Genomic DNA, 23758 nt, shown 5'->3' on the forward strand with positions numbered 1-23758 from the left:
TAGCACTGCAATTTGACGTCCACAACACTTGGCCTCCAGAGGAATGCGAGGCCCGCTTTTGTACATTCTAGCTGCCACTGAAATTTCTCACTGGGCACTGTGCCAGAATCCTTCCCTGTGCCATCTTCTCCCAGTACACAGAAATAACCAATGCTCTAAGAGTACCAGGGAGGTATGCTGAACTTACATGCTTGATAAGTGCACCAAGAACTTAAGGCACAAAATCTTAGACCCTCAAGGCTGGAGTGAGTGAGAAAAGGTGATGATGATCTGGTTCAAAGTTTCTGCTTACCTGAAGATTCAGGAATGCTGAGTCCATCCTGCAGACTCAGTAGCACTTCTTGAGTTTCCCCTCCGTACTCAAGAACCACAGATTTCTAGCTCATTTCAATCCTAGTCATAAATACTGACCCCTCCTGATATACACTATGGATGGCCCTGAGAGAAAAATGAGTGGTAGTTTCTGCGGCTAGGAGTTCGCAGGCTCTGGGGAAAACAAGTCATAGGAGAAAATAGAGCAAGCTGCTAAGTGCTACCAAGTGCACTGGAATACGATCTAGGACACTGGATAGGAACAAAATTAGGTTTGTTTATTTTATTGTTTCACAAGTATCTCCTGAGGATAGGAGGAAGCTGGAGGTGGATGTAGTGGTGGTGGTGACTGTGAACGACTTGGAAGTCTCAGTCTTAGCCTGATTTAAGTTAGGTTTTCCAATGCTCATTTTCAAGAAAAATCGGAGAATGACCATATAGTTACAAGATCCCAGAGAAGATGGAGTGAAGGATGGTAAAATAAGTAGAAAATAATACCCTCCCTTCACCACAGTAGTTTTCCTGTTGTTAATCATGTCGCTGTTGAATCCTATTCCACTCTCCTCACTATTCTCCCACCCCATTAAATCAATCAAAACCATATAAGCTATCTATGAGTGATGTGACAGTCATCTTAGGTTCCATTTCCTGATCTCGTTTCCTAGAGTTGTACACTAGGTTTCTCTTGCCCTACTCTTTCCTAAGCCATCCTGTTCATTCCTATGGCTTTAACTACCATCTCTATGATTATGAATCTCATATCTATAACTGCAGTTTTGGAGTCTTCCCTGAGCACCAAAATATAAATGTTTACTGGAAACCTGGGAACCTCAAAACTCAGTCTATAAAAGCCTAATGGTCTTTCTTCACAAAATTCACCACCTTCCTTCTACGGTCTCCCTTCCCCCAATCTTGGCTTAGAGGAAGGATGTCCCAACATACTCACTTGCTCAAGCCAAGTGGATGGTAGCCTCTACTTGGTTCTTCTCATTCCACCATCGAGTTCTATTAATTTTACCTCCTGAGTATCTCTTCTATTTGCTCTTTCCTTTCTATCTTCATTGCTGCAGCATTATAGCCTTCTTCCCAATCCTTATAATCTCTCTAAATGGTACCAAAGAACCATTTCGCTACTCATATCCCCAACCAAACTTTTTAAGCTCCTTAAGGAGACAAACACTGTTTTCCTCATTTTTGAATTATGCCTGCTTACTCCCCAACAAAACTGCTAGACACAGTGCTTTATATGTTTGGTGAATGAAGAATAAATGGAAACCCTGTGAAATGACTACATATGATCGGCAGTTTCAACACTCTGGAATTTGTTTTACCCACTTTACTCCTTTAGAAAGTGATGATTCTGCTCTTCTCACAATCTATTATTCTAATGTAAAATCTACCAGAATATAATTAATTCCAACGGTTTGCTTTGCTAAGAAAAAAAAAGAGAGAGAGAGACCGCACTTTAGAAATAGAAGCCACTGTTGTCTTTATAAAACACAGAATTGTGCTGCTGCTGTTGCTTGCTTCAGAAGAAACTGTACATTACAGCTGCTGGGATAATTTTACAATGGACTGGACAAGGTACAGCTCAAAGCAGGACACAAACACAAGTCTCATAGGGAAACAAATGCAAACAAGTACACAGCTGTGGGGCTCCAGGGACATTTCCCCATCCATGCTGGACTTGAGAGGGATAAAAAGTTTAGAAACTAAAGTGAAACCCAGAGTAGTCACACATGCCCACCAGATGGCTGCTAAGTGCAACATCACACACCAATCAGGTTGGACTATGTGCACAGGAAAGTCATTTCATTTTTCCTTATTGCTACTACACCAGGGGAATCAGTGCATTTGACACATTGTCTTTATTTGCACAATCCTTGGAGGGTTTCCTATTTTCCTTGTTAAAGAAGGAAATCTGCCTTTCCTCACCTTTTTCTGGTTTTGTTGTTGTTGTTTTGAGCCCATTGCCTCCACCACCTTTCTTGGGCTCCCGAACAGCAGCCAGAGGTTCTAAGTCAGTAGGAGTAGAGTAAGGGGAGAGCACCAACCTAGCCTCTCTCCCTGCCCAGGGAGAAGGCAAGTCCTAATAAATGGGAGAGAAGAGAAAACCAGAGAATCCCTTCTCCCTGATCAGCTTAGAAGGCCAAAGAGGAAAGAGTGCCCTGCATAACCCTGCCATGATCAGACTTTAAGAAGGAAGGCATCCCAGCTACCATCCAGGATTGGCCGTGGCCCAGCAAATATAAATAAAAATAACTTCCCCCTGATGTAGTTTCCAAAACTGCATCTTAGTCAGTTTGAAATGACTTTCTACCCTGAAGGGGAAGGACCATTCACCTTTCTTTGTTACACATAATGCCAAGTCTAAAACACTGTCCCACTAGCCTTGCAGATATCCTATGGGTCAGCTGAGAAATCACTGCGTCCCCTTGGCTGCCCATCTTGCTGGCCTCATTTACAGAATTCTGGACAAGAAAAAGAAAACTATCCAAAAAACATCATTGCTTAGCCAAAGAGGAGGCTATAGAGGAGATACTGAGTAGACGGGAACCAGGAGCTTTTTAGGGAGGTTTCACACTTTTAGTTACCTTCTTTTTCAACATTAATTTAATCCTAAGTTCCCAGCAACAACAGCCTCATGCTTATCCCCAGAGGCCAGCCGTAGCACCTCGGCCCCAATGAGTCAGGCTGGACTGGAAAAGTGATCAGTGAGCAGGGCTCTCTCCTTTCCCATGTTTTAGCCAAATTCTCTCCATTCTCTTCCCATCCCTCCTTCCCCCATGTCTATCCCCTAACCCTTCAACCCTGGATAGCCAAAAAGGTCAATGCTAGGACATCCTCAGAAAAGGGAAGCCCCAGGTAGAGAGAAATGAAACCAGATCTAGAAAAAGCAACAAGAGAAGCCGACTCCAAAGAGTGGACAGATGTGGAAGTTGCCAGAAGCCTTCCTGATTTCATGCCAGATGGGCAGGCCTTCTGCTACACCTTCACATAAGTTTGAGGGCGGTCCAACCCAGGAAGGACATCACTAGGCTTGGGAAGCAGATTCTTGGTCTTCTGCAGCCAAAGAGCTAAGCCTGACCTTGCCAGCTAACAGTGGGATCATTGTAGCCATGCAGAGAATTCATCATCACATAGGCAGATAGGCAGGCCAGCAAGCAAGCTGAATGAACAGAAAAAAATAAAACGAGGCCAGGGAAAGAGAGAGTAGGAAAAGGAAGGCAAAAGAGTAGAACAAAGGGACCAGGAGACTTGTCTAAGAGGATGAGGCTGGGGTCTCCCCAGCACTTCCTCTGAGCCTAAGTAAGAAGCACCACTTTAACCAAATCAAAGAAAGCCAAGCTTGTTGCCAACACCACTTCTCAATCTGCATGCACCACCTTTCGAAGAAGAAGAATCCTCAAGGTTAAGGGTGTTTTTCAAGTCTCAAAGATAAAAAGAAAGAAAAAAAGAAAATCACAGCAAGATGTCATGTTCTTGCCATTGCCCAAGCTGTTTCTTTTATTTATTAAATGGCATGTAAATGCCTAAGGGCTAAAAAATGCCAAGCCTCAGCTCAAGACCCAACTGGAGAGAGTGAGGCAAAGAGAGAAAAAGGAGAGAACACAAACTTGTTGCTGAGAGTAGGTGGCTACCACCAGCTCTCAATGGACATTTGCAAATGCTGGTGAATGACTGGACCTTCCAGGAATACTGCCCTGATCCCAGCCCCAAAACGCACCCGAGAAGAGAACCCTCAGAGCCCACTGTCCCAAGAGAGCTCCCCTCCCTAAAGGGTGACTAAACACGAAGTAGACAATATATGAAGGCGATGGACAGGGCAGATGGGAGTGTTGGCATCACTCTTAGGCACTTGTGTAAGGAATGTAGGCTCTCCAGTGAGCTGCCTCCTCCCAGAGCCCTCCATTCTGTTTTCAGCTGGGCTGTGCCCACAGGGCACCCCATACTGTTGCCAGTAGGAAAGAAGTAAAGAAAGAGTTACTCAACAGTCCTGATGCCTTCTCCATAATGTTTGTGCTACGTTTTGTGAAGTTGCTGAACAAAGTAGCCAACCAGAACAGAACCTGGGATAGACTGTTTTGCATAGCAAATCTGGGTCTGTACAAGCGCTGCTGGGGAGGGGAAATGGTAGCTCTACTGCATAGGCCCATATTCAGACCAGCCTTCTGCTGGCTGGCCTTGAGCCTGAGCTAGGTCTGAAGAGTCATGGCTTCATCACCAGATTGGGGTAAACCCAAGCCCGGGCTCCTCAAAAAGAGGAATTTCCACACTGAAGCTGCAACTCCTCATCCCAAGCAGTGGGACAGGAAAAAAGGAACAGTCGAGGAAAGAGGAAGCCTTGCTTCAAGGCCAACAGGCCCCAAGCTAGAACCCCCTACTTTTCCAGTTCTGCAAGACAGCCAAATCCCATCTCTACCCAGGAAGACAGGAAAAAACGAGAAAAAAAAAGCCCATGCCATCCACTCACATGCCCTAGTGGGAAATCAGGAAAAAGTCATTTGTGTAAACAGAAGCAATAGGGAGCAGCAAAATCCCCCAGCCTATCCACAGGACACGCTGAAATCTGGGATAAGCCAAGCATCAGAGGATAGTCCAGAGGAGGAGATGCACTTGCAGGAAGAGTGCAGGGCAGTGCAGCAGAGGTGCCTGCAGCAAGAGAAAGGTATTATTTGCACAAAGGGTGGAGCCTGAGCCCCACGTGTGGAGATAACCACACCCTACAGAGCCAAGCCAAAGCAGGCCAAAGAAGTCAGATACATAGTTCCTTTGATGGCTCAATGTTTCTGGGATGTAAACTCACTGGGCATGGGAGGGATTTAGTTCCAGATTTTGGCAATGGACTCAGGTTATAGTATAAAAATAATGTTTAGTTTTTGCTTTTTTTCCCCCTTATTTTAGACCTAAAGATCATCTGTTGTAAGTCACCCCAGTTAAAAAATATTGAAACATAAAGAGGCTTGACCATCAGGGAAAAGAAGCCAAGAGTGGGAAATGCTATGAAAGTTAACTCCAGACCCAGGCAGGTGGGAAGAAAGCGGGGACAAGAAGAAAGGAGACATAAGTGGAAAGGCCAGGGGCCAGTCATCTCAGCAGCTCCTAGACTTGTCATGTCTGAAAGTGCAAATGTCAATGGATTTTAACCATCTTGAGGTCGTGATCTTTTTAAAAGCTCAATGAATATGGAAGTCAATTCCTTCTAATGCAAAATAGCTGGCGCTCTGGCTGGAGGCCTGTTGGGTACAGGGTATTTCATCCCAACCTACCTCCTCTCCCACCCCCACCCCGCCCCCACCCCCCAAAAGGTACAAAAGGTTGCAGTTCTGCAGCATTACCATTACAGGGAAGGCACTGGTTACCCACCAGCAGGCGGAAGGAAGACAGGGTCGTGTCACTTCAGAGCTAAGTGCCATAGTGCCTTAAGTCTTACTAGGGGCTGGATGTCTGTCAGGTGTAAGGTGGGGTAGAAAAGGTGGAGAAAGAGGAATAAGGGAAAGGGGAGTGGCAGCTGGGGGAGGGGGCAACCAAAATCATTAGCATTAAAAATCTTCCTACAGGCTGGATTCTCAACCCATTAAAACATCTAGTATCCTAAAATATTGATCTGCATCTGATTTCGTTTTTCTTCTTAAACAAATCTAGACCTTTTCTGATTAAGGCTCCTAAAAAATCCTTCCCTCCTCCCACCCACTTTCTCAAGCCCCTCACTTTTCCATCTAAAGTATCAAACCCAAACCTACCAGCTTTTGTCCGCAGGGCTGCAGAGCCGACCTTACCAAGCTGTCAGGCGTGAGTCTTTAGCACTGTGAGTCACATGAGACACCTGTGTGTATGGTGGGCACCGCTGCTGCCTGTCTTGGTCCAGTGGGTTCAGGGCCAGATGTGACAAGATGGGGTGAGGGGTTGAGGGCATGAGGTGAATATCAGAGATTTCTGGCTGGTGGTCTGGCTTACTGGCCCTGTTCCCCCCGCTTTTGCCCCCTCTGCAGAAGGAAACAGGGCCTTCTGCATTCCTCCCTACCCCACCTCCCTCCTCCCTGCTTCCTCTGGATTTGGGCGGCACAGCTCTTGGGGCTTGGAAAGCTTTCTTCTATCCAGTGAGGTAACAGCGTTCTGCCTTCAAGCGAAGTACATGGTGCGCAGAGTATCCTGGTGAACCTGCACGGCTTTGGCCAGGGCCTGGGGGTCCCGCCCATTGCTCTGCCCCGATATGTGGCTCCCCTCTCCACTGAAAAGGAAAAATGAAAGAAGTCCTTCCTGGTGAGCTGAGCTGCCACTAACCCTTCCCCCACCCCTAGGGTGCCAATTCCCATACCAATTAAGAGAAAACCCCAACCCAGATTTGGGCTGACAAGCCCCAGGACACCAAATTGGACAATCCTTGTTTCCTTCTACCCAAGGAAAGTTGAGAGGGTCTGGTACCAGAGGCTGAAGCAAAAAGGAAGCCAGCCTGATTCCAGGCCTCACCTGTCATGCTCTTTGTCCACTAGGTGGTATCGTGCCCGGAAAGCCACCAAGCGGGCATAGTAGGCAGGTGCTGGAATTGAGACGGAGCGTGTGCATCGTACGTAAGTGTGGCACAGCTGGTACGTCAAGATCTGGAGCTCATCCGCTGTGAAACGGTTGTCATCCCAAAGGACATAGTAATGGGATGGTCGGCTGGTGCCCTGGGAAGATAGGAAGGTGAGGGGCCCCAGGCTGAGCAGACGGGATGGCTGACAGTAAGGAACAGGATTACCATTATGAGTATGGCTGGGTTGGAAGGCCCACCCATGAAAAGGCAGACACAAAGCCACCTTTGTCATAAAGCACCCATTGTATGGGCAACCTGACTAAGACGTTGAAAGTACACTTAAGTTCAAGTGCACAAAGGGCTTATTAAGAGAACAATCCTGATTTGAATGCCACTCAGTGATGAATGATATATTCTAGAGGCAATGGGAATGATCAACTATCTTTGACCCACTGGATACCCCAGGACATAGCCCAGCTACCTGGATGCCTGCGTGGCTGCACAGATAGAAGTCAAACTCAAATGGGTGGGTGATGTTGGTGTCCACAGTGGTCCCAGCTGGGATGTTACCACTCTTCCCAATCTGTATAGAAACAAAGACAACCAAGATCCCAAGACCTGCCTGGCCCTAACTAGGGCCTCGACTCAATTCTACCCTGACTCCATCAGAATCCCAAAAGTAAGGTAGAAGTTGCTGTTCCCAGAGAGAGTGCTGGGCGCTGAAATAACAGGCTTCTAAAGTTACACAAACCTGTGTTTAAGTGCTGCTTTCACCATTTATTAGCTGTGGGATCTTAGCAAGTTATTTAACCTTTCTGAGGTTAAACTGGAGATAATAACTGTACCTACCTCACAGGGGTGCTGTGAGGAAGACGCCTTGCACAGTGTCTGGCACATAGAAGTTCAATAAATTCAAGTTCCCTTTCCCATCTCTGGGAGCTGGTCTATATATGGGGTCTATAGGCCAGGGAGCTAGGAGGAGGGAGATCAAGTATAAGGGAGGAAGGGAAGGCGGGGAGAGGGGGAAACAAAGGAAAGGAAGCAGCAGAGGAAGGACCACAAGAGTCAGGGGGAAGAAAAGTGCCAGGGGCGATGGACAGGCCAAGGACTAAGCCCCAGATTTCATTTCCACAGCTCCTTTCATACTCAGAGAAGGGAGACATGACCAGGGAACAGTGACTTCCTCAATCCCTCACTCACTCGCTCATTCTTGTCAGCACAAAAAAGGCGGGTGTGATGGCGTTTCTGCACCACAATATAAGTGATTCCGGGCTGGTAGTCCTTTTCCAGTTTGATGCAGGCATCACGAATGGCCAGCAGCTCATAGTGGAGGATCTAGGCACAGGGTGAGGAGGGAGACAAAGAGACATACAGCTCCTCTTGAGTTCATTCATCCTTCTGAACTAAGGGTTTGCCACTTGTTATAAGGCTTTTTGTTCAGCCTCCCTTTATAATATTTATAGCTGACACCCAACCATTAGCGAGGATAAGCCCTTCCTACCAAAAATCAGCCTTACAGAGGCATACCTCAGAAATATTGCAGGTTCAATTCCAGACCACTACAATAAAGTAAGTCACACGAATTTTCTGGTTTCCCAATGCATACAAAAGTTATGTTTATACTACACTGTAGTGTATTAAGTGGGCAGTAGCATTATATCTTAAGAAAAAAAAAAGAAACAATGTACATATCTAAATTTTAAAAATACTTTATGGCTAAAAAATACTAACCATCACCTGAGCCTTCACTGAGTCATAGCAGTAACATCAAAGATCACTGACCACAGATCACCATAATAAATATAATAATGAAAAGTCTGAAATATTGCAAGAATTACCAAAATGTAACACAGAGACATGAAGTAAGCAAATGCTCTTGGAAAAATGGTGCTGACAGACTTGCTGGCCGCAGGGTTGCCACAAACCTTCAATTTGTAAAAAAGACAGTATCCGTGAAGCACAATAAAGCAAAGTGCAATAAGACGAGGTATGCCTGTAGACAGTTCACCTGCTATGTTCCTATAAAACCTAGCTGGGAGGCTTAATATCCACAGAGAGCACTCACCTGGTTCCTATGCATAGTGAGACCTAACATCAAGACACAGAATAAAGGTTCACAGAAAAATCACAATGTCCAGAGCAAGGACAATTTTAGGATCAGGAGGAAAATGGGCGTTCCCCATGGGAGCAGACAGGGTTGGGACCACCATGAAAGAATAGACACAGAGTTCAGGAATGGCTGTAGAGGGAGTAGATAAATTCAGTTCTATAAAAAAAGCAGTATCATAAGAAAACAGACTAGCTAAAGAAGCCACAGGTGAAAAACCACAGGCAGTAGCTGCCTTGTTGCCTTGGATGTCAGATACAGGGAGTAAAAACTATATGGTAGAAGTAAATAGAATTTAGAATCAATTAGAACTAAGTTTAAACCCCAAGCTTTATCTAATTTTATTACTTTGAGCAAGTTACTTAACCCCTTTAAGTCTCATTTTCTCCACATTTACTAAAGTTACTAATAAGATCATCCTCACAAAACTGTCCTGAAGACTAAAACAAATAATTGAGTGGAAGCATAAAAATCCTGCTGCTGCTGCTGCTGCTGCTAAGTCACTTCAGTCGTGTCCGACTCTGTGCGACCCCACAGACAGCAGCCCACCAGGCTCCTCCATCCCCCGGATTCTCCAGGCAAGAATACTGGAGTGGGTTGCCATTTCCTTCTCCAATGATAAAAACCCTAATAGGGGCTTGATGACTGCTGACTGCTTTGCATAAGCAGTTTGAATTTTAACCCTAGGCTACCTGAAGCCACAGGACATCTCTGAACAGATACATGTTATAAATTTATCTGGTACTTTAGGAAACATTGTATGACTTGGAGGAAACTGAGCATAATAGTTAAGAGCATGAACTTTGGAATCTGACCAACTTGTCTGAATCCTAGCTCCACTGCTTATTAGCTTGGATGACACTGAAGAAATCATTTAACATTTTCAAGCCTCAGTTTCATCATGTATCAGGTGGAATAATAATTACTTCATAGGATTCTTGTAAGCACTGAATAGAGCATATACAAAGTGGTTAGCAGAGTTAATGGCACATAAGATACCCAGTAAATGGTAGTTATATTACTTTTTATTAAATGGTAGAAAAGGAGATCAGTTCAATATAGTAGTCTAAACAATAAACTCTGAAGGCTTAGCAGGGAAACAGAATGGTAAGAACACTGTAAAGGTCAATAGCAGTGTGGCCACCAGATCAGCAGGATCACTAAGAACCTATCAGAGGTACAAATTTTAATACCACATCCTAGAATCACTGAAGCAGAAATTTTAAGAGTGGAGCTCTGCAAACTGCTTTAATAAGCCCGATTCTGATGGATGCTAAAGCTGGACAGTGAAGTGAAAGTCGCTCAGTCGTGTCCAACTCTTTGCAACACCACGGACTATACAGTCCATGGAATTCTCCAAGCCAGAATACTGGAGTGGGTAGCCATTCCCTTCTTCAGGGGATCTTCCCAACCCAGGGATCAAACCCAGATCTCCCGCATTGCAGGTGGATTCTTTACTAGCTGAGCCACCAGGGAAGCCCAAAGCTGGAGAACCACTGGTCTAAAGAATCAGTCTTCAACATGAACTAACTAGTAAACAGGCACTGAGAGTCTTTTATTACAAGAAGAAAGGTCTATCAATGACTGTACACACCATCTCTCAGTTGGGATCTCTGCTTCCAAGCCTGTTCCGTTTAGCAAACCTCCGTAAGTAGAAGCACCTCCCAGTGCCAACAGCTTAAGAAAGGGAGCAGTTCTCTCTGCTACCATCAGGCCCTATGGCCTCAATGTGAAGGTTTTCTTGACCTATTGTGGGCCCTACCTGGGGAAGCTGGCCTTCAGGAACCCCATCTCGGTAGAAGATGATGCGGGTAGGCTTGAAGCGCGTGGACTTGTAGAACTGGATGAGCAGCTCACGTACCATGTAGGATAAGTCTTCAATGATCTCCTGCCGTGGTCGCTGTACCCGCACAGTAGCACAGTAACGGCTGGGGTGGGCATCCATGCTGCCTACCACCTGATAATCAAAGAGGCAGGATCAGCTCCTAAAACCTCCACCCTCCCAACACTGGTTAGTTCTGGGTTTGGGGAAAGACCTCTTGAGAGCGGGGAGGAGGGAACAAACAACCTAAGAAATCAAATGTGTAGGTTTTTTGGATTCAGTAGTCCCGGTTTCCATCTCTGTTCTATCACACATATGGAAGTTACTTAACCCACCTGATCTTCTTGTTCCTCTTCTCAAATGGCGATAAGAGTAACACCTGCTTGCAGTGCTGTTGTGGCGCAGGTAAGTCATCATGCACAGGACCTCTCCCGCAGTAGGTACTTGCTAAGTTTGATTTTCCCACACCTTACAGAGGGGCATGTGATGGTTCAGCACTATTAGCTCAAAGAGTGACCTCATCCAAAAAACAAGCTAATCTTTTCTTCAAGTGCTAATCTACCCCAGGAACTACAGTGAACAGTGTTCTTGTGGATGGTAGGAACAACATTATTTTCTAAGAGGACAAAGGCCAGAGACTAGGATGGATGGCCACAAGGAAAATAAAGATAAGCATAGTGTAGGGTTTCCCCACATTTACTGAGATAGGCCCAGTCTGCCTAGAGAAACATGAAGGTTCAAGAAAAAGAAATGAAAAAGAAGGCCTGGTCCCATTAGTCAATTGAGAAGCCCTGTGAGACAAGGAGCAGAGCTGTCAGGAGAGGGATTAGAGAGCTATCTAATCTACTAGATGGGTCAGGGGTACAGATAGAGAAAAAGGCAATCCCAGTAACTAAGTAATTCACTTAAAAGGGATTTTGGAGAGGAGATATGGTCCTTCCCATATCCCAAAAGTGGGCACAGGGAGAAAGAGGGAAATTCAAACACGGAACAAAAGTGATGGAGACATAACCAAGTCTCTGGCCCCAGTCTACTCTCTCACTGCTCTCTCTGAAAAGAAGGTATCATACAGAGTTAGCTTTATTAAAAAACCAAGGGACTGGTTAATGGGGATGATCAGCTGAAATAAAAAGATCTTGTGAAGGGTCAAGCACCAGAGTTGAGGGAAGGAAATCAGGTGTAGTCTTGGGGACTCAGAAGAGAACCTTACGAGGAAGTTGGAAAGTATCACTCACTGCTGTGATAGAGGGTTTTTTCCCATCCCCTGCTGGTGGGTGTGTAACATCTGCTCCCAGGAATATCACTGGTTGTTGAAAGACTGCAGAGCTAAACAAGGAAGAGAAAACAAATGGTGAGGAGTTGGGTCTTCTTTTCCTGGCACCATCTAGCACCCACTTTGGCCCCCTCTCCCTTGTGGCTCACTCTGCCTGGACAGTGTCCTATCTTTTCATCAATCTCCAGTATATTACCTTGCTTGACAAGGGCAAGTAAGCAATAGAGTTCATACCGCTGGTGTGGGACTAGGATGTTGTTAATGCCACCAAGTTTGACATTGATCTTCAGGCAAAGGTTAGACAGAGTCTGAGGCGAGGTCTTGACCACGTTCTTCACTTGCACACACTGTGTAGCCATTCCCAACAGAGTATCTCCAACACGTTTCACTTCAGCTATGAGCAGGGAAAGAACTGATTAGTGCATTCAACAAATATTTACTGAATGTCTACTTGATTCCAGGAAGTATATGAGGTGCTAGGGAACACAATGGTGACCAGAAACACATAGGGTCCCTACTCTTACAGTGCTTACTATCTAGTGACTAATTTTAAAAATCATAAAAAACATAACAATGATAAATGCTACAACAGGAAACTTCACAGAGCTATGACACAGAGAGCATATGATACAGTGTAATAACCTAGCCAGGAAAGGATTCTTCACTGAACTGAATTTAAAGGTAGAAAAGAACTTACAAGGGAGAGAGAATATGGAAGAGAGCATTCCAGGCCAAGGGAAGAGCAGGCAAAACGCACTCTGATAGGGGACAGAAACACAAACTGAAGAAACTGAAAGGTCAATCCAGCTATAAAGGAGAGCAAAGGAACTGCCATGTGAGAAAGAAAGTGGTGATTAGAACGACCTAGGAAAGAAACGAGGGTAGTTTAAGAAGGCAGTTGTCAGGATGGAGAGAAACAGATTCAAGAGACTATGTAAGGGAAAATAATTTTATGGATAACTTATGAGTTTCTAGACTTTTGTAATAGAACAGACAGATCTTAAGTTCTTTTTGAAACATTTTGAGTTTGAAGTGCTTTTTGGTCATCCCAGTGAAGACATCAATCAGGCAACTGAGTACAGCAATTGGAAGTTCAAGAATAGTCTGAAATGGAGATGTAAAATATGACATATTTAGGTACAGGTATGGCACCCCACTCCAGTACTTTTGCCTGGAAACTCGCATGGACAGAGGAGCCTGGTAGGCTGCAGTCCATGGAGTCGCTAGAGTCAGACACAACTGAGCGACTGACTTCCCTTTCACTTTTCACTTTCATGCATTGGAGAAGGAAATGGCAACCCACTCCAGTGTTCTTGCTTGGAGAATCCCAGGGACGGGGGAGCCTGGTGGGCTGCCATCTATGGGGTCGCACAGAGTCAGACACAACTGAAGCAACTTAGCAGCAGCAGTAAGTGAACACATGATCTTGAGATCAACAAGGAAGAGAATGGAGTGAAAGGAGAGGGCTTAAACTCGATTCTTGAGGAGCTCACAATACTTGCAGAACAGGAAGAAGATGAGTCTGCAAAGGACAAAAATCCAGATTATCTAGGAGGAAGATCAAGACAGTGTTGCAGCATGAATACCAGGGAAGAAGAGAGTGTTTTAAGAAGGAGTAAGTGTTCAACCAAGTCAAATGCTGCTAAGAGGTAAAACGAGGACCAGAATTTTGTGACACCAAGGCAAAAATGAATGGACAGAGGCAAAAACTGTTTTTGGTAATATCAAATACCATGGAGGAAACATGGGATCAATAAACAGTACAATATATTTTCAATGGGAGAAATTTGAGACTGTTTAAAAAGCTAAGGGATCATTTCTATCTCCAAGAGATACGGTCAGAAGGAAACCAGTGTCTGTTGAGAACATTCAAGAAAACCAAATAAAATTCATAAATCATCTTTCTGAAGGTAGTACAGAGGTGCTAAGACAAAAGAACTGGAAGAGCTAACACTCCAGAGAGGATGAGAATCTCACAGAGGTGAGCCATCTGCTGCAGCTGCTTTGCCCTGGGTACATTTGCTGATTCTAGATGTGGGCAAGAGGCTGGGATTCTAGGCTTTGCACCAAAAGAGGAACCACTGCCAAGGGACAGAGAAAGTAACAGCCATTTCTGGCAAACACAAGCTAGTTCTAAATGTGAAAGGTTAAGAAAAACATTTAAAAGAAAACACAGACTAGTATCTTCGTGACCTTAGTATTTCTTAAACAGGACTCAGAAAGTACTAGCCATAAAGGAAAAATATTGATAAACAGGACTACATTAAAATTTAAAATTTCTGTTCAACAAAAGAAGCCATTAAGAAAGTAAAAAGGCAAGCTATAGATATGTGTAGTACACATCATATTTAATAAAGGAATTATAAAGAACATCTAAGCCAATAAAAAAAGAGAAAGACCTGAGCAGGCACCTGTCAAAAGAGGCCAGTGAAACAGCCAATAAAAATATAAAAAGATACTCAACCTCATCAATCACCAGAGAAATCAAATTAAAAAGCACAATGCAGTATTAACAAACATCCATATAAATGGCTAAAATGAAAGTGACAATACCAAGTTTGATAAGGATGTAGATAACTAGAACCCTCATTTCGCTGCTGATGGAAGTATACATCTGTACACTTAAAAGCCCTCCTAGTTAAACATCCAATAGAAATGGGCACTATATTCAAAGGACATGTACAAGAATGTTCACTGAAGCATTATTTATAACAGTAAAAGCCTGAAACAACCCAATTATGTCCATTAACAGTAGAATGGATAAATACATGTAAATTGTCTTAAAATCATATAATGGAAAAACTATAACAAACTACAATTAAACAAACACAGACAAATCTAACAAACATAATGTTGAGTGAAAGAAGACAGACACGTAAAAAGGTACATGATATATGACTCCATTCACATAAAGTTCAAAGACAGTCCAAACCAATCTAAGGTGTTAGAAACCAAAATAATCGTGGTTATCACTGACAGGAAGTTGTAGTAATCAGTAGCCTGGGATTGTGGTAATGTTTTACTATCAGAACTAGGTACCCCTGCTGTGACACTATGAGAATTCACTGAATTGACCACAAAAGATCTTTATATGTATATTATACTTCAATAAAAAAAATTACATTAAAAAATTATATCAGTTTAGTGGAGAGGAAGGAGTTAAAAATACTAAGGACAGGATGAGGCAAGTTAGCAGATTAGAACTGGAAATGTGACACTGTCCTCCTATACTTTTGGGGCAATTTAATGCATGTGGACCTTGTTTTGACTATCACTTGGCCTCTCAGGAAGGACGGTGAAGGATCTTTCAAAGAATCTGACTGCTCCTCTTATGTGCAGGCTTAATTCCTAGTCAAATGCCCCCATTACCTAAGTGGTATAATCAAAGAACATGTAAGTGAAAGAAACCCAAGGTCATGATCAAGGTATGAAGCTGGAGAGAGGTATAACATGACTGAGCCCAGGGTAGGGAAAACTCTGAGTAACACCTGACTTCTCCAAGCATGCCACACTACACTACACAGGGAGGCCAAAAATACTGGATTCTCCCTTTATGGAGGGAACCAGAAACATGGCTAATTATTCAAGGCAATTCTCCTTAAAAGCATCCTTATTTTCTAAGCAAGGGACATCAATTTAAGGCCCAAGAGAGATGTGGATTGGAGATCAACCAACTTTCATAAGTACTGAGTATCATGTCAGTGGAAGGCTCTACCTTGGGTATGTATGTACAGAGGGAAGAAGATTTTGAGCAGAATCAGATCCACTCCATGCTCAAAACAATTAATTAATCAGCAACCTGATGCAATTTCTGGATGAATCCAGAAAGGTGGGATGACAAGAGAAAGCTTCCAGGAATAAATACATTTAAATTAGAATTTGAAAGATAGAATTTTAAGGGCAAGGTGGGGCATAAAAAGAGTAGACAGTCTAACCTAAAATCACAGTCTATCTCTTTCTGTCACCTTATCCTTCACTTTCTTTACACCTTTACCCTTTCTTCATAGCACTTCTTGTCTTGCTCCTTGACTGCAATGTAAACTCCTCAGGGCACAACTCTGTTTTGCTGCTGAAGTCCTAGCACCAAGATATGGCCAATACATGGTAGGCTCTCAATAAATACCTGCTTGGGAGGAAAAAAGACTAAATAATTAAGAGCTTCTGATTTCCAGGCATTGGAAGTTGTGCTTGCTTGCTTCTATTTTGCTGTTAATCTGTATCACATTGAGACCAATGACATGATGATTTGTGTGTGAGGAAACTGGGATTACTCCTTGCAAGGTGGCATTACCAGAATGAAACCTAACCAAAAGGCTGTCCTACTGGAAAAATACAGATACTACTAAGAGCAAATAAAAAAAGTATTTAGATATTTCAGGCAAAGGCAAATGATGTTAAGCAAAACCAGAGACTGGAAAGCACAGAAAGAATGCGCATTTGGAGAGCATCTACTAGGTCACAGACCCTGTGTTAGATGCTGTCTTTTATATAATTAACTAATGAGGCTGAGAAAGGTTAGGTAACCTAAGACAGTAAACTGGCATAGTCAGGATTAAAATCCAGCTCTATCTAATTCCAGAACAAGTGATCTTTCTGGTATATGTAGCAAAGACATGTATAATACGAAGCTGAAAAGGTTAAACTAAGATTAGGGCCCCCAAAAACTTCTATTTTGTGAATAGGGACTAATGAAGGTTTTTTTTTTGAGAGTACCAATCACAAAAAGTCTCATCCAGTAATCTATACAAGAAAGACTTAAGAAGAAATGTTAGAATTAAATTGAGAAGAATGGGTGGCGAACAGGGAATACATCTTAACACTGTATAAAAAAAAATAGCATTAGAGGTAAACAAAGAGAAGACAGACTGCCCCCAAAGTTTGGATAAAGGTACCCAGAAGCAATTGTGATACCAACGAGAAGAGCTTACTGGTAGACAGAGAAGACAAGCTACTAAAGAGGCAGTTCACCAAAACACATTATAAAAGCAAAGGGCACAACTGTTTTATCCACAAATGTATTAAGGATCTATCAGCGTTTCTTGTCATACACGGTAGGTGATCAATGAACTCTTGTGGAAGGAAGAAAAGTCAAAGGAAGAAATAGGAACTGCAGAGAGGTCAGTGTTGAATGAAGATCTTAATAATACATGATAACATCTAACAATAGTTGATGACTGAAACAACTGAAATGTATGAGAATTTCACGAGAATGAAAAGAGAGAAAAAGAGGGCAGAGTACAGAATTCTGGAAAATGCCAGGCATTCCTGGTAATGACAAAAACAATTAAGGAGAGACAGGAGAAAGTGTCAAGAAGTCAAGAGGAGAAAGGTCATTGGTGACCCTCTGCAGAGGAGGTTTAGGAGACTGGAAGAGGTAAGATAAATGGAAAAAAGCTAAGCAGTAAGTGGCTGGTGAGGAAGTGGGGATAGAAAATGTACAGAACACATTTAAAAACTCTTCAAGTTTTTTTTTTTTTCTTGAAGAAAAGCAAGAAAATAGGAAGAAAAAACTAAAGGAAATGGCATGACTGTGGTAATGCACTCTAAAGATGTTTTAGGGTTAAAGTGTCCCAAAGGTAGCAGGATGAAAGAGAAACAAAGAGTACACATGGGTTGAATAAGATCAGAGGAGAGACACCTCTTCATTTGAAGATAAAAGCTGGAGAAGGAAAAAAAAAAGTGAGAGAAAAACACTGAGTCAGAGATGGATATAGTCATTTCCATTCTTAAAAGAGAGGAAAAATAGAAGGAAAACCTCTCAAAGAGTCTAAGCCATTCCCAGCAATGGAACACCAACAGAAGCACCACAAATTGTGCTTGGGTGTGCTGCCCTGTGGCCTGACGGACAACACCTCCTAAGGAAAGGTACCTGGACTGACCGATCTCTGCATCTGGCTCAGCTTAGCCTGGCATAAACACCAGCACACAGAGGACTGCAGAAAATGCTACTGAAAGGGAGGGTGAGCAGGTAAACAGGACCAGAGGTGACTGACTGGCTCATACAAGTTGATATTTCTCCTCTAAGAGGAGCACTGACACTAAGGAACGGCTCTGGCTAGGGCCAAGAACCCAGACTGAGTCACCCCTAGGATCTTCCAGGGAGCCACCCTGAGAAGAGTCCTATCACTGTAATCACTACTCCAAGAGAACTGTACCATACACTGGCGTCTTCCCGGGCAGGATGACGATAATGAGCTGCAGCCCTGAGTAGGTGTTCTTGAGATGCCGGAACATGGGCTCCACACTGTCTGCCCCCTGTGCGTATTTGCAGAAGCAAGGCTGGCCCTGGATGGGCATCCCTGCGTCCTTGGAAATCTTCCGCAGCTGGTCCGTGAAGTTCCTGCAGCACAAGCGTGGTCACGACAAAAGGCAGTAAGTCCCACTGGAATACTTCTAACCAAACGCCTCCATCTTAGGTCCCCAGCACTATGACAAGCACTAACAGATTCTAAGAGGAATGAGACATCATCACATCTAGTGTAAAAACCACATTTATAGTTGGGTAGAACAATGTAGGACTTGCTAAGTGTTCAATGGTATAAGCAGAGAGCTGAGAGAGCCCAGAGAAACGGGAATTCTCGAAGTCTCCCACCTGTCCCACTCAAGCAGCTGGTTCCTGTGTTCTAAGTCTACAGCAATAGGAAGATGTCCAAGAGGAAGGCCTCTTGGCTCAAATTAAAACAAATGAGCTTCCAACAGTGATCAGAGCACAGGAGATGCTTGGGAAAACATGTGCTCCCTCCTCCCCTATGGGTTATTTGAAGCCTGAGAGCAAATAATTAAACAAGCTTCTTTCTTTGGGCTTTAGAGCTTTACCCTAAGAAAGGAAGACAAAGTTGGAAAAGAGGGTACACATGCAATAGATTAAAAAAAAAAATCAAGCTACATAAATATGAGACTGAAAGGAGCAGCAGGAAATTCAATTTGTGAAAAACCTGCATTTAGATTAAAAGCAACAATGTACAAATAGAGAATAAAAGCAATTGTTTAAGGGATGTTATTATATAGCACACAAATATCAATAAGATGGGTTGAAAACCTATGCAGTGAGAAAATAAATGTTTTCAATCAGTTTAAAAAAATGAGATTAATACAGTACAAAACGGTTGTGTAAAATTTTAAACCACTTATATAGGTATATAATACATATAAATCGGATGGAAAGATTACAGTAATTCAAGAAAGTGACTGCATCAGAAAGGAGAAATGAGACATATAACGGAGGATATAAAGGACTGTCAAATTTATCTGAAATATTTTATTTACTTTTTACAAAGGATAAAATAAACATGACAATACTCTGGATGATAGACACATGGATGTTTTCCATATTACTCTATTTTCTTAAGTTTCTCAAATAAACACTAGAATAAAAAATACAATCTATTATTTCATGTAATTAAGTACCAGGGCTCTGAAGGACTACTAAGAGTGTTTCTGCCACTTCTCTGCTTTGCATACAACTACAGCATAGCTATTAAAAAAGCCAATGTGTTAACTACCTTCCGTTAATAAGTGGATCTCTACTTCAAGGAAAGTGGTATTCCCTATCTTCTATTACCAGATCACACTTGGGATATTATGTCCAGTGCTGGGGGCCACAAAGTGTTGAGAGAACTCTAGGATGGGGACTGTCTTAAAATCTTGTCCTGAAAGTGACACAGCTGAGGTAACAGGGCCTCTTTAGCCAGAAGAAAAATTCTGAGGGTTGACCCTAGGACTCCCTTGCTAAGTCACTTCAGTCGTGTTCGACTCTGTGTGACCCCAAAGACGGCAGCCCACCAGCCTACCCCCCATCCCTGGGATTCTCCAGGCAAGAACACTGGAGTGGGTTGCCATTTCCTTCCCCAAAGCATGAAAGTGAAGAGTAAAAGTGAAGTCGTTCAGTCGTGTCCGACTCTTTGCAACCCCATGGACTGCAGCCTACCAGGCTCCTCCGTCCAAGGGATTTTCCAGGCAAGAGTACTGGAGTGGGGTGCCATCACCTTCTCCAAGGACTCCCTTATCCATCCCCAATTACCAATTTCTCTACCTCCATGGCCATCTTCCTCTCTTCCCCTTATGTCTCAGTGGAAATGATGGCTTTTCCTATGCTCTGGATCCCATTCTTTCATACACATGTGGGAAATTTGTTCTATTTCCTTTCTAGTTTTTCCGAATTCTATTTTCAGCCTCTGTTCACTATGCACATTTTCCGTAGACAATCTCATCCACTGCCACAGCTGAAAACTCCCAAATCTTAAATCTTTAGCCCAGGACTATACAAGCAACTGGCCCAGGTGTACAAGTCACTTATTACCCCCTGCATTCAGAGATCACTGCAAGAAGGCTGTTGTCTGATGAACTGACTACTTCCAAATCAAAGATTCTAGCTTTATCAGGTTCCGTGCCCCAAAATATCCAAACAACAAGTTGCTCCTCAAAAGGACAGGACAGGGGAAAGACATGAGAATGAGAGAGAAACACACCCAGTATAGAACCAACAAGGTGACACAAAGCCAAAGTTGAGAGCCTTTCTAATACTGGTTAAGAAATCAGCCCTCCAAAGCCTGCCCAAGGCTAACAGCAGGCCTAAATGGGGCCAAAATCCCAAGAACTCAGGAGAGGAGGTAAGAGATACTCATTTAAGAGAACTATAATTGTGATGGAGGTAGCTGTGCATCTGTGAGGGGAGAGGAGGGCCAGAGTCTCCACATTCATCAGGGGCTGCTATGACCCATTCTTATGAAAATCCCAAGGTCAGGTGAACTCACCAGGGCACACATCTCTACTGATTGCCATCACTGCCCAAAGTGGTCAGCTCCACTGATTCTTTCTCAGCTCCAGAATGCACTGACCATACTCCAGATTCAAAGAAAACAAAGAGCCAGCACTTCAAAGGACAGCAGGAACTGAACTGCATACTTCTAATGGGTAAATTTTGTGGTATTTGAAAAATAAAAAAGAAGACTGCAGGGGGAGGGTCAATGATTTCTTCACTCACTCACTCATTCAAGACCATTATTCCCCTAAGCGATTCCTTTAAGCGCTTGGCTGTATCAGTTTCTTCATTGCTGTCATCTACTCCCAGCTACTCAGCCACAAGTGGCTCAGAGGCCCTTACAACTCATGTTCACCTAACTCAGGTCACTCGGACCCAACCGAACAAATTCTGTCCATAGGAAGGAACAGCTCAGAGTACCAGCTGAACTTTTATTTCTAATTAGGAATATAAGCTCTGAAACTTCAGATCTGATTTGCCCCCAATTTGACACTTTCTTGATAATGCGAACCTTGTACAAGTTAACTTAACCTCTTTGAGCCTCAGTCTGCTGAAAATGGAAATACCACCACTACTCACTGTGAAGATGAAATAAGAGAACATAAAATTAGGTACAACATCAGCATAAATATTATAGTCATCACTACTACTATTTACTACCCATGTTAAATACTGTAACAATAAAACAATTCAGGCCTCCCTTAGGAGGTTCACGTCCTGAAATTATCATCTCTGACACAGATATGGCTCCTTATCAAGACTCCTGACCACAGTGGGACAGAAAAGAAGCAGGGAGAAGTTTAAGCCAGATAGCACAGGGGGCAGAGTCAAAAGTCAGAAAAAACAGACTACAGAGCAAATCTTGGCCCCTTGGGAGTAGAGGAATTTAGGCAACTCTAGGGTCCTTCCCACCTTTCCACCCATACACTCAACCTCCTTACTTGAGCACTTCTTCTCGACACTGTTTTTGGGGTGCGAAGCAGGCGATGGCCCAGACTTTGATCTCAATGCCATTGTAGAACTGTTTCCCCCGCATGTCCCAGACACCCTGATTGGGTGTGGCAATGGCCCGGTTCTGGGGATAGGCAGAGGGGGTGCCCAGGTGAGCTTCAATAGAGCCAGGTGGGTAGGAGAGCAAAAGCCACTGGCTGTAACAACCCAACCTCCCCCCATAAGCCCCAGAGACGTTGTCTGGCCCTGACCCTGCTCACCCGGCCGCCATACTGCAAGATGGGCGCCGGCAGCACTCGTCCTGTCACCTCCGTCATGTCATCCTTCACCTTGATCCCAAATTCCTGGATGTACGGATCTAGGTTGTAGCTGGCATTCTTCATCTGCAAGACAAAAGAAGGGGATCTCAGGAGAGCAGTAGCTTGGCAATACTGCTCACCCTCCGGGTCCCCCTGAAGAGCAGCTGAGGCTGGTAAGGAATACCCTAGAAAGGGGGAGAAAGTAGAAGATGAGGTAAGTGGGAGCAGATAACATAGGGAAGTAATACAGGAGAAAAAAAGAGATAGGAAGCAAAGCAGCTATAGGGTCAAGAAGGAAGAGCAGTCCCAGGTAACCAATCCAGACTTGTTTTCCTAAGAGTCCTGCCAAGGCAGAAAAGCATCTACTTGCTACCAGGGACTTCCATGACTGAGCAACCAAGCATACGTTTCTCTGCATCCTCACTGACCAGGCGGCTAATCTCCTCTTGTCTGTCTGGGGCCGATCTAGCTGTAGCCTTTATCATGGTTGAAGTCTGGTTGTCAGTCAGCTTCTTAATGCAGCGCTGCCCAGCCACAATGTTACAGACCTAAGGAAACGAGAAGAACAGGTAGCGCTGGCTTGAGTAGAGTCTACCCTGTACCCAGAGCCCCACAGAAAGGCCCTGGCTGCCAGTCCTGAGAAATGAACTACAAAATCTCTTGTTCACAGACAGGTAAGTTAGAAAACATTCATGTGCAATACAAAAGTCTAAACAGCCACTTTGTGATTAAGGGCTTAGGATCCAGAGCCAGATGTGGGTTCAGGGCTCATATGTTAAATACAGAGAACAGTAACAATTGTTTGGAGACTAAATAAAATAAAGCACTTAAAGAATCAAGTACAGTTCTGAACACAGTAAATACTCAGTGGTGGTGGTTTAGTCACTAAGTCGTGTACAACTCCTGCAACCCCATGGACTGTTGCCTGCCAGGTTCCATGGGATTCTCCAGGCAAGAATACTGGAGTGGGTTGCCATCCCCAAACACTTAGTAAGTTGTATCATAAATTATTATTTACCAAAGGACCCAACCTAGAACTTTTTTGAATACTAAGAACACTCAATATACACAAACTGGATTCTTAGTAGGCAGCTGTCCAATGGTAGCAGGCAGCAGGTTGTTCCATCCTGCAACACACCAGGAGAACCAGACCTGGTTAGTTCTTAAGCCCCAGTATACAGCTGATCGCTGAGCCCTCGGACTATAGAAATCACTGTTTCTGTTGACTGACGGTGTCCTCTGCTGGTATGAGGAACATCTTACCACATGGTTCCTCTGCACTGGGCCTAAGAGAACACAGTGGAGACCAGAAAAGACTTTCTAGTGATATGTAAAATTTCCACTCTATTGCTTCCTGAATGTACACGATATTCAGGAAGCTGTGAACAGGATGCCTTTTGGCAGAGGAGAGAGAAACAACAGGTTTGGAAGACTTGAGTGTGAAGTCCAGCTTTGCCAATTCTAGATGACGTTACCTTGGGCAGGACTCTTAACCACTCGAAGGCTCTGCTTCTTTAATTTTAGTCACAGGAAAAAACGCTAGCTGTCTCTTAAAGCTGTTGTGAGGACTGAGATGAAATGAAATGTAAAACTTGCTCCCATAGGGCCAACACTCTAAGTACTGATTCTCTGCCTAATTTCCAGAGTTCATGGTGAACAATGGTAGGGAAAACCAGGACAAGGTCACCTACCCTTAAACTCTGTATTTCAAAGAAT

The 23758-nt window shown here is 43.7% G+C and overlaps 1 protein-coding gene across 3 annotated transcripts in view; it reads right to left on the reverse strand.

Annotated features, from left to right (window-relative positions):
• Positions 1-1776: 1776 nt before the first annotated feature.
• AGO1 (argonaute RISC component 1) overlaps positions 1777-23758 on the reverse strand; it is a 35212-nt gene continuing 13230 nt past the window's right edge. For 2 of the 3 annotated variants that reach the window (XM_070786846.1, XM_070786847.1), the window contains 11 exons: positions 22471-22590; positions 21995-22126; positions 21734-21867; positions 18187-18371; positions 12266-12425; positions 11994-12084; positions 10699-10893; positions 8030-8164; positions 7311-7412; positions 6784-6983; positions 1777-6544 (listed from right to left, as the gene is read on the reverse strand). In XM_070786846.1, the coding sequence (XP_070642947.1) occupies positions 6436-6544; positions 6784-6983; positions 7311-7412; positions 8030-8164; positions 10699-10893; positions 11994-12084; positions 12266-12425; positions 18187-18371; positions 21734-21867; positions 21995-22126; positions 22471-22590 (1563 nt within the window). In that variant the 3' untranslated portion in view covers positions 1777-6435. The remainder of the gene's footprint in view (positions 6545-6783; positions 6984-7310; positions 7413-8029; positions 8165-10698; positions 10894-11993; positions 12085-12265; positions 12426-18186; positions 18372-21733; positions 21868-21994; positions 22127-22470; positions 22591-23758) is intronic. The other variant, XM_019957856.2, reaches the window with a different exon arrangement.

Source organism: Bos indicus, chromosome 3 (assembly GCF_029378745.1).
Source record: "Bos indicus isolate NIAB-ARS_2022 breed Sahiwal x Tharparkar chromosome 3, NIAB-ARS_B.indTharparkar_mat_pri_1.0, whole genome shotgun sequence".
Taxonomy (NCBI): Eukaryota; Metazoa; Chordata; class Mammalia; order Artiodactyla; family Bovidae; genus Bos; species Bos indicus.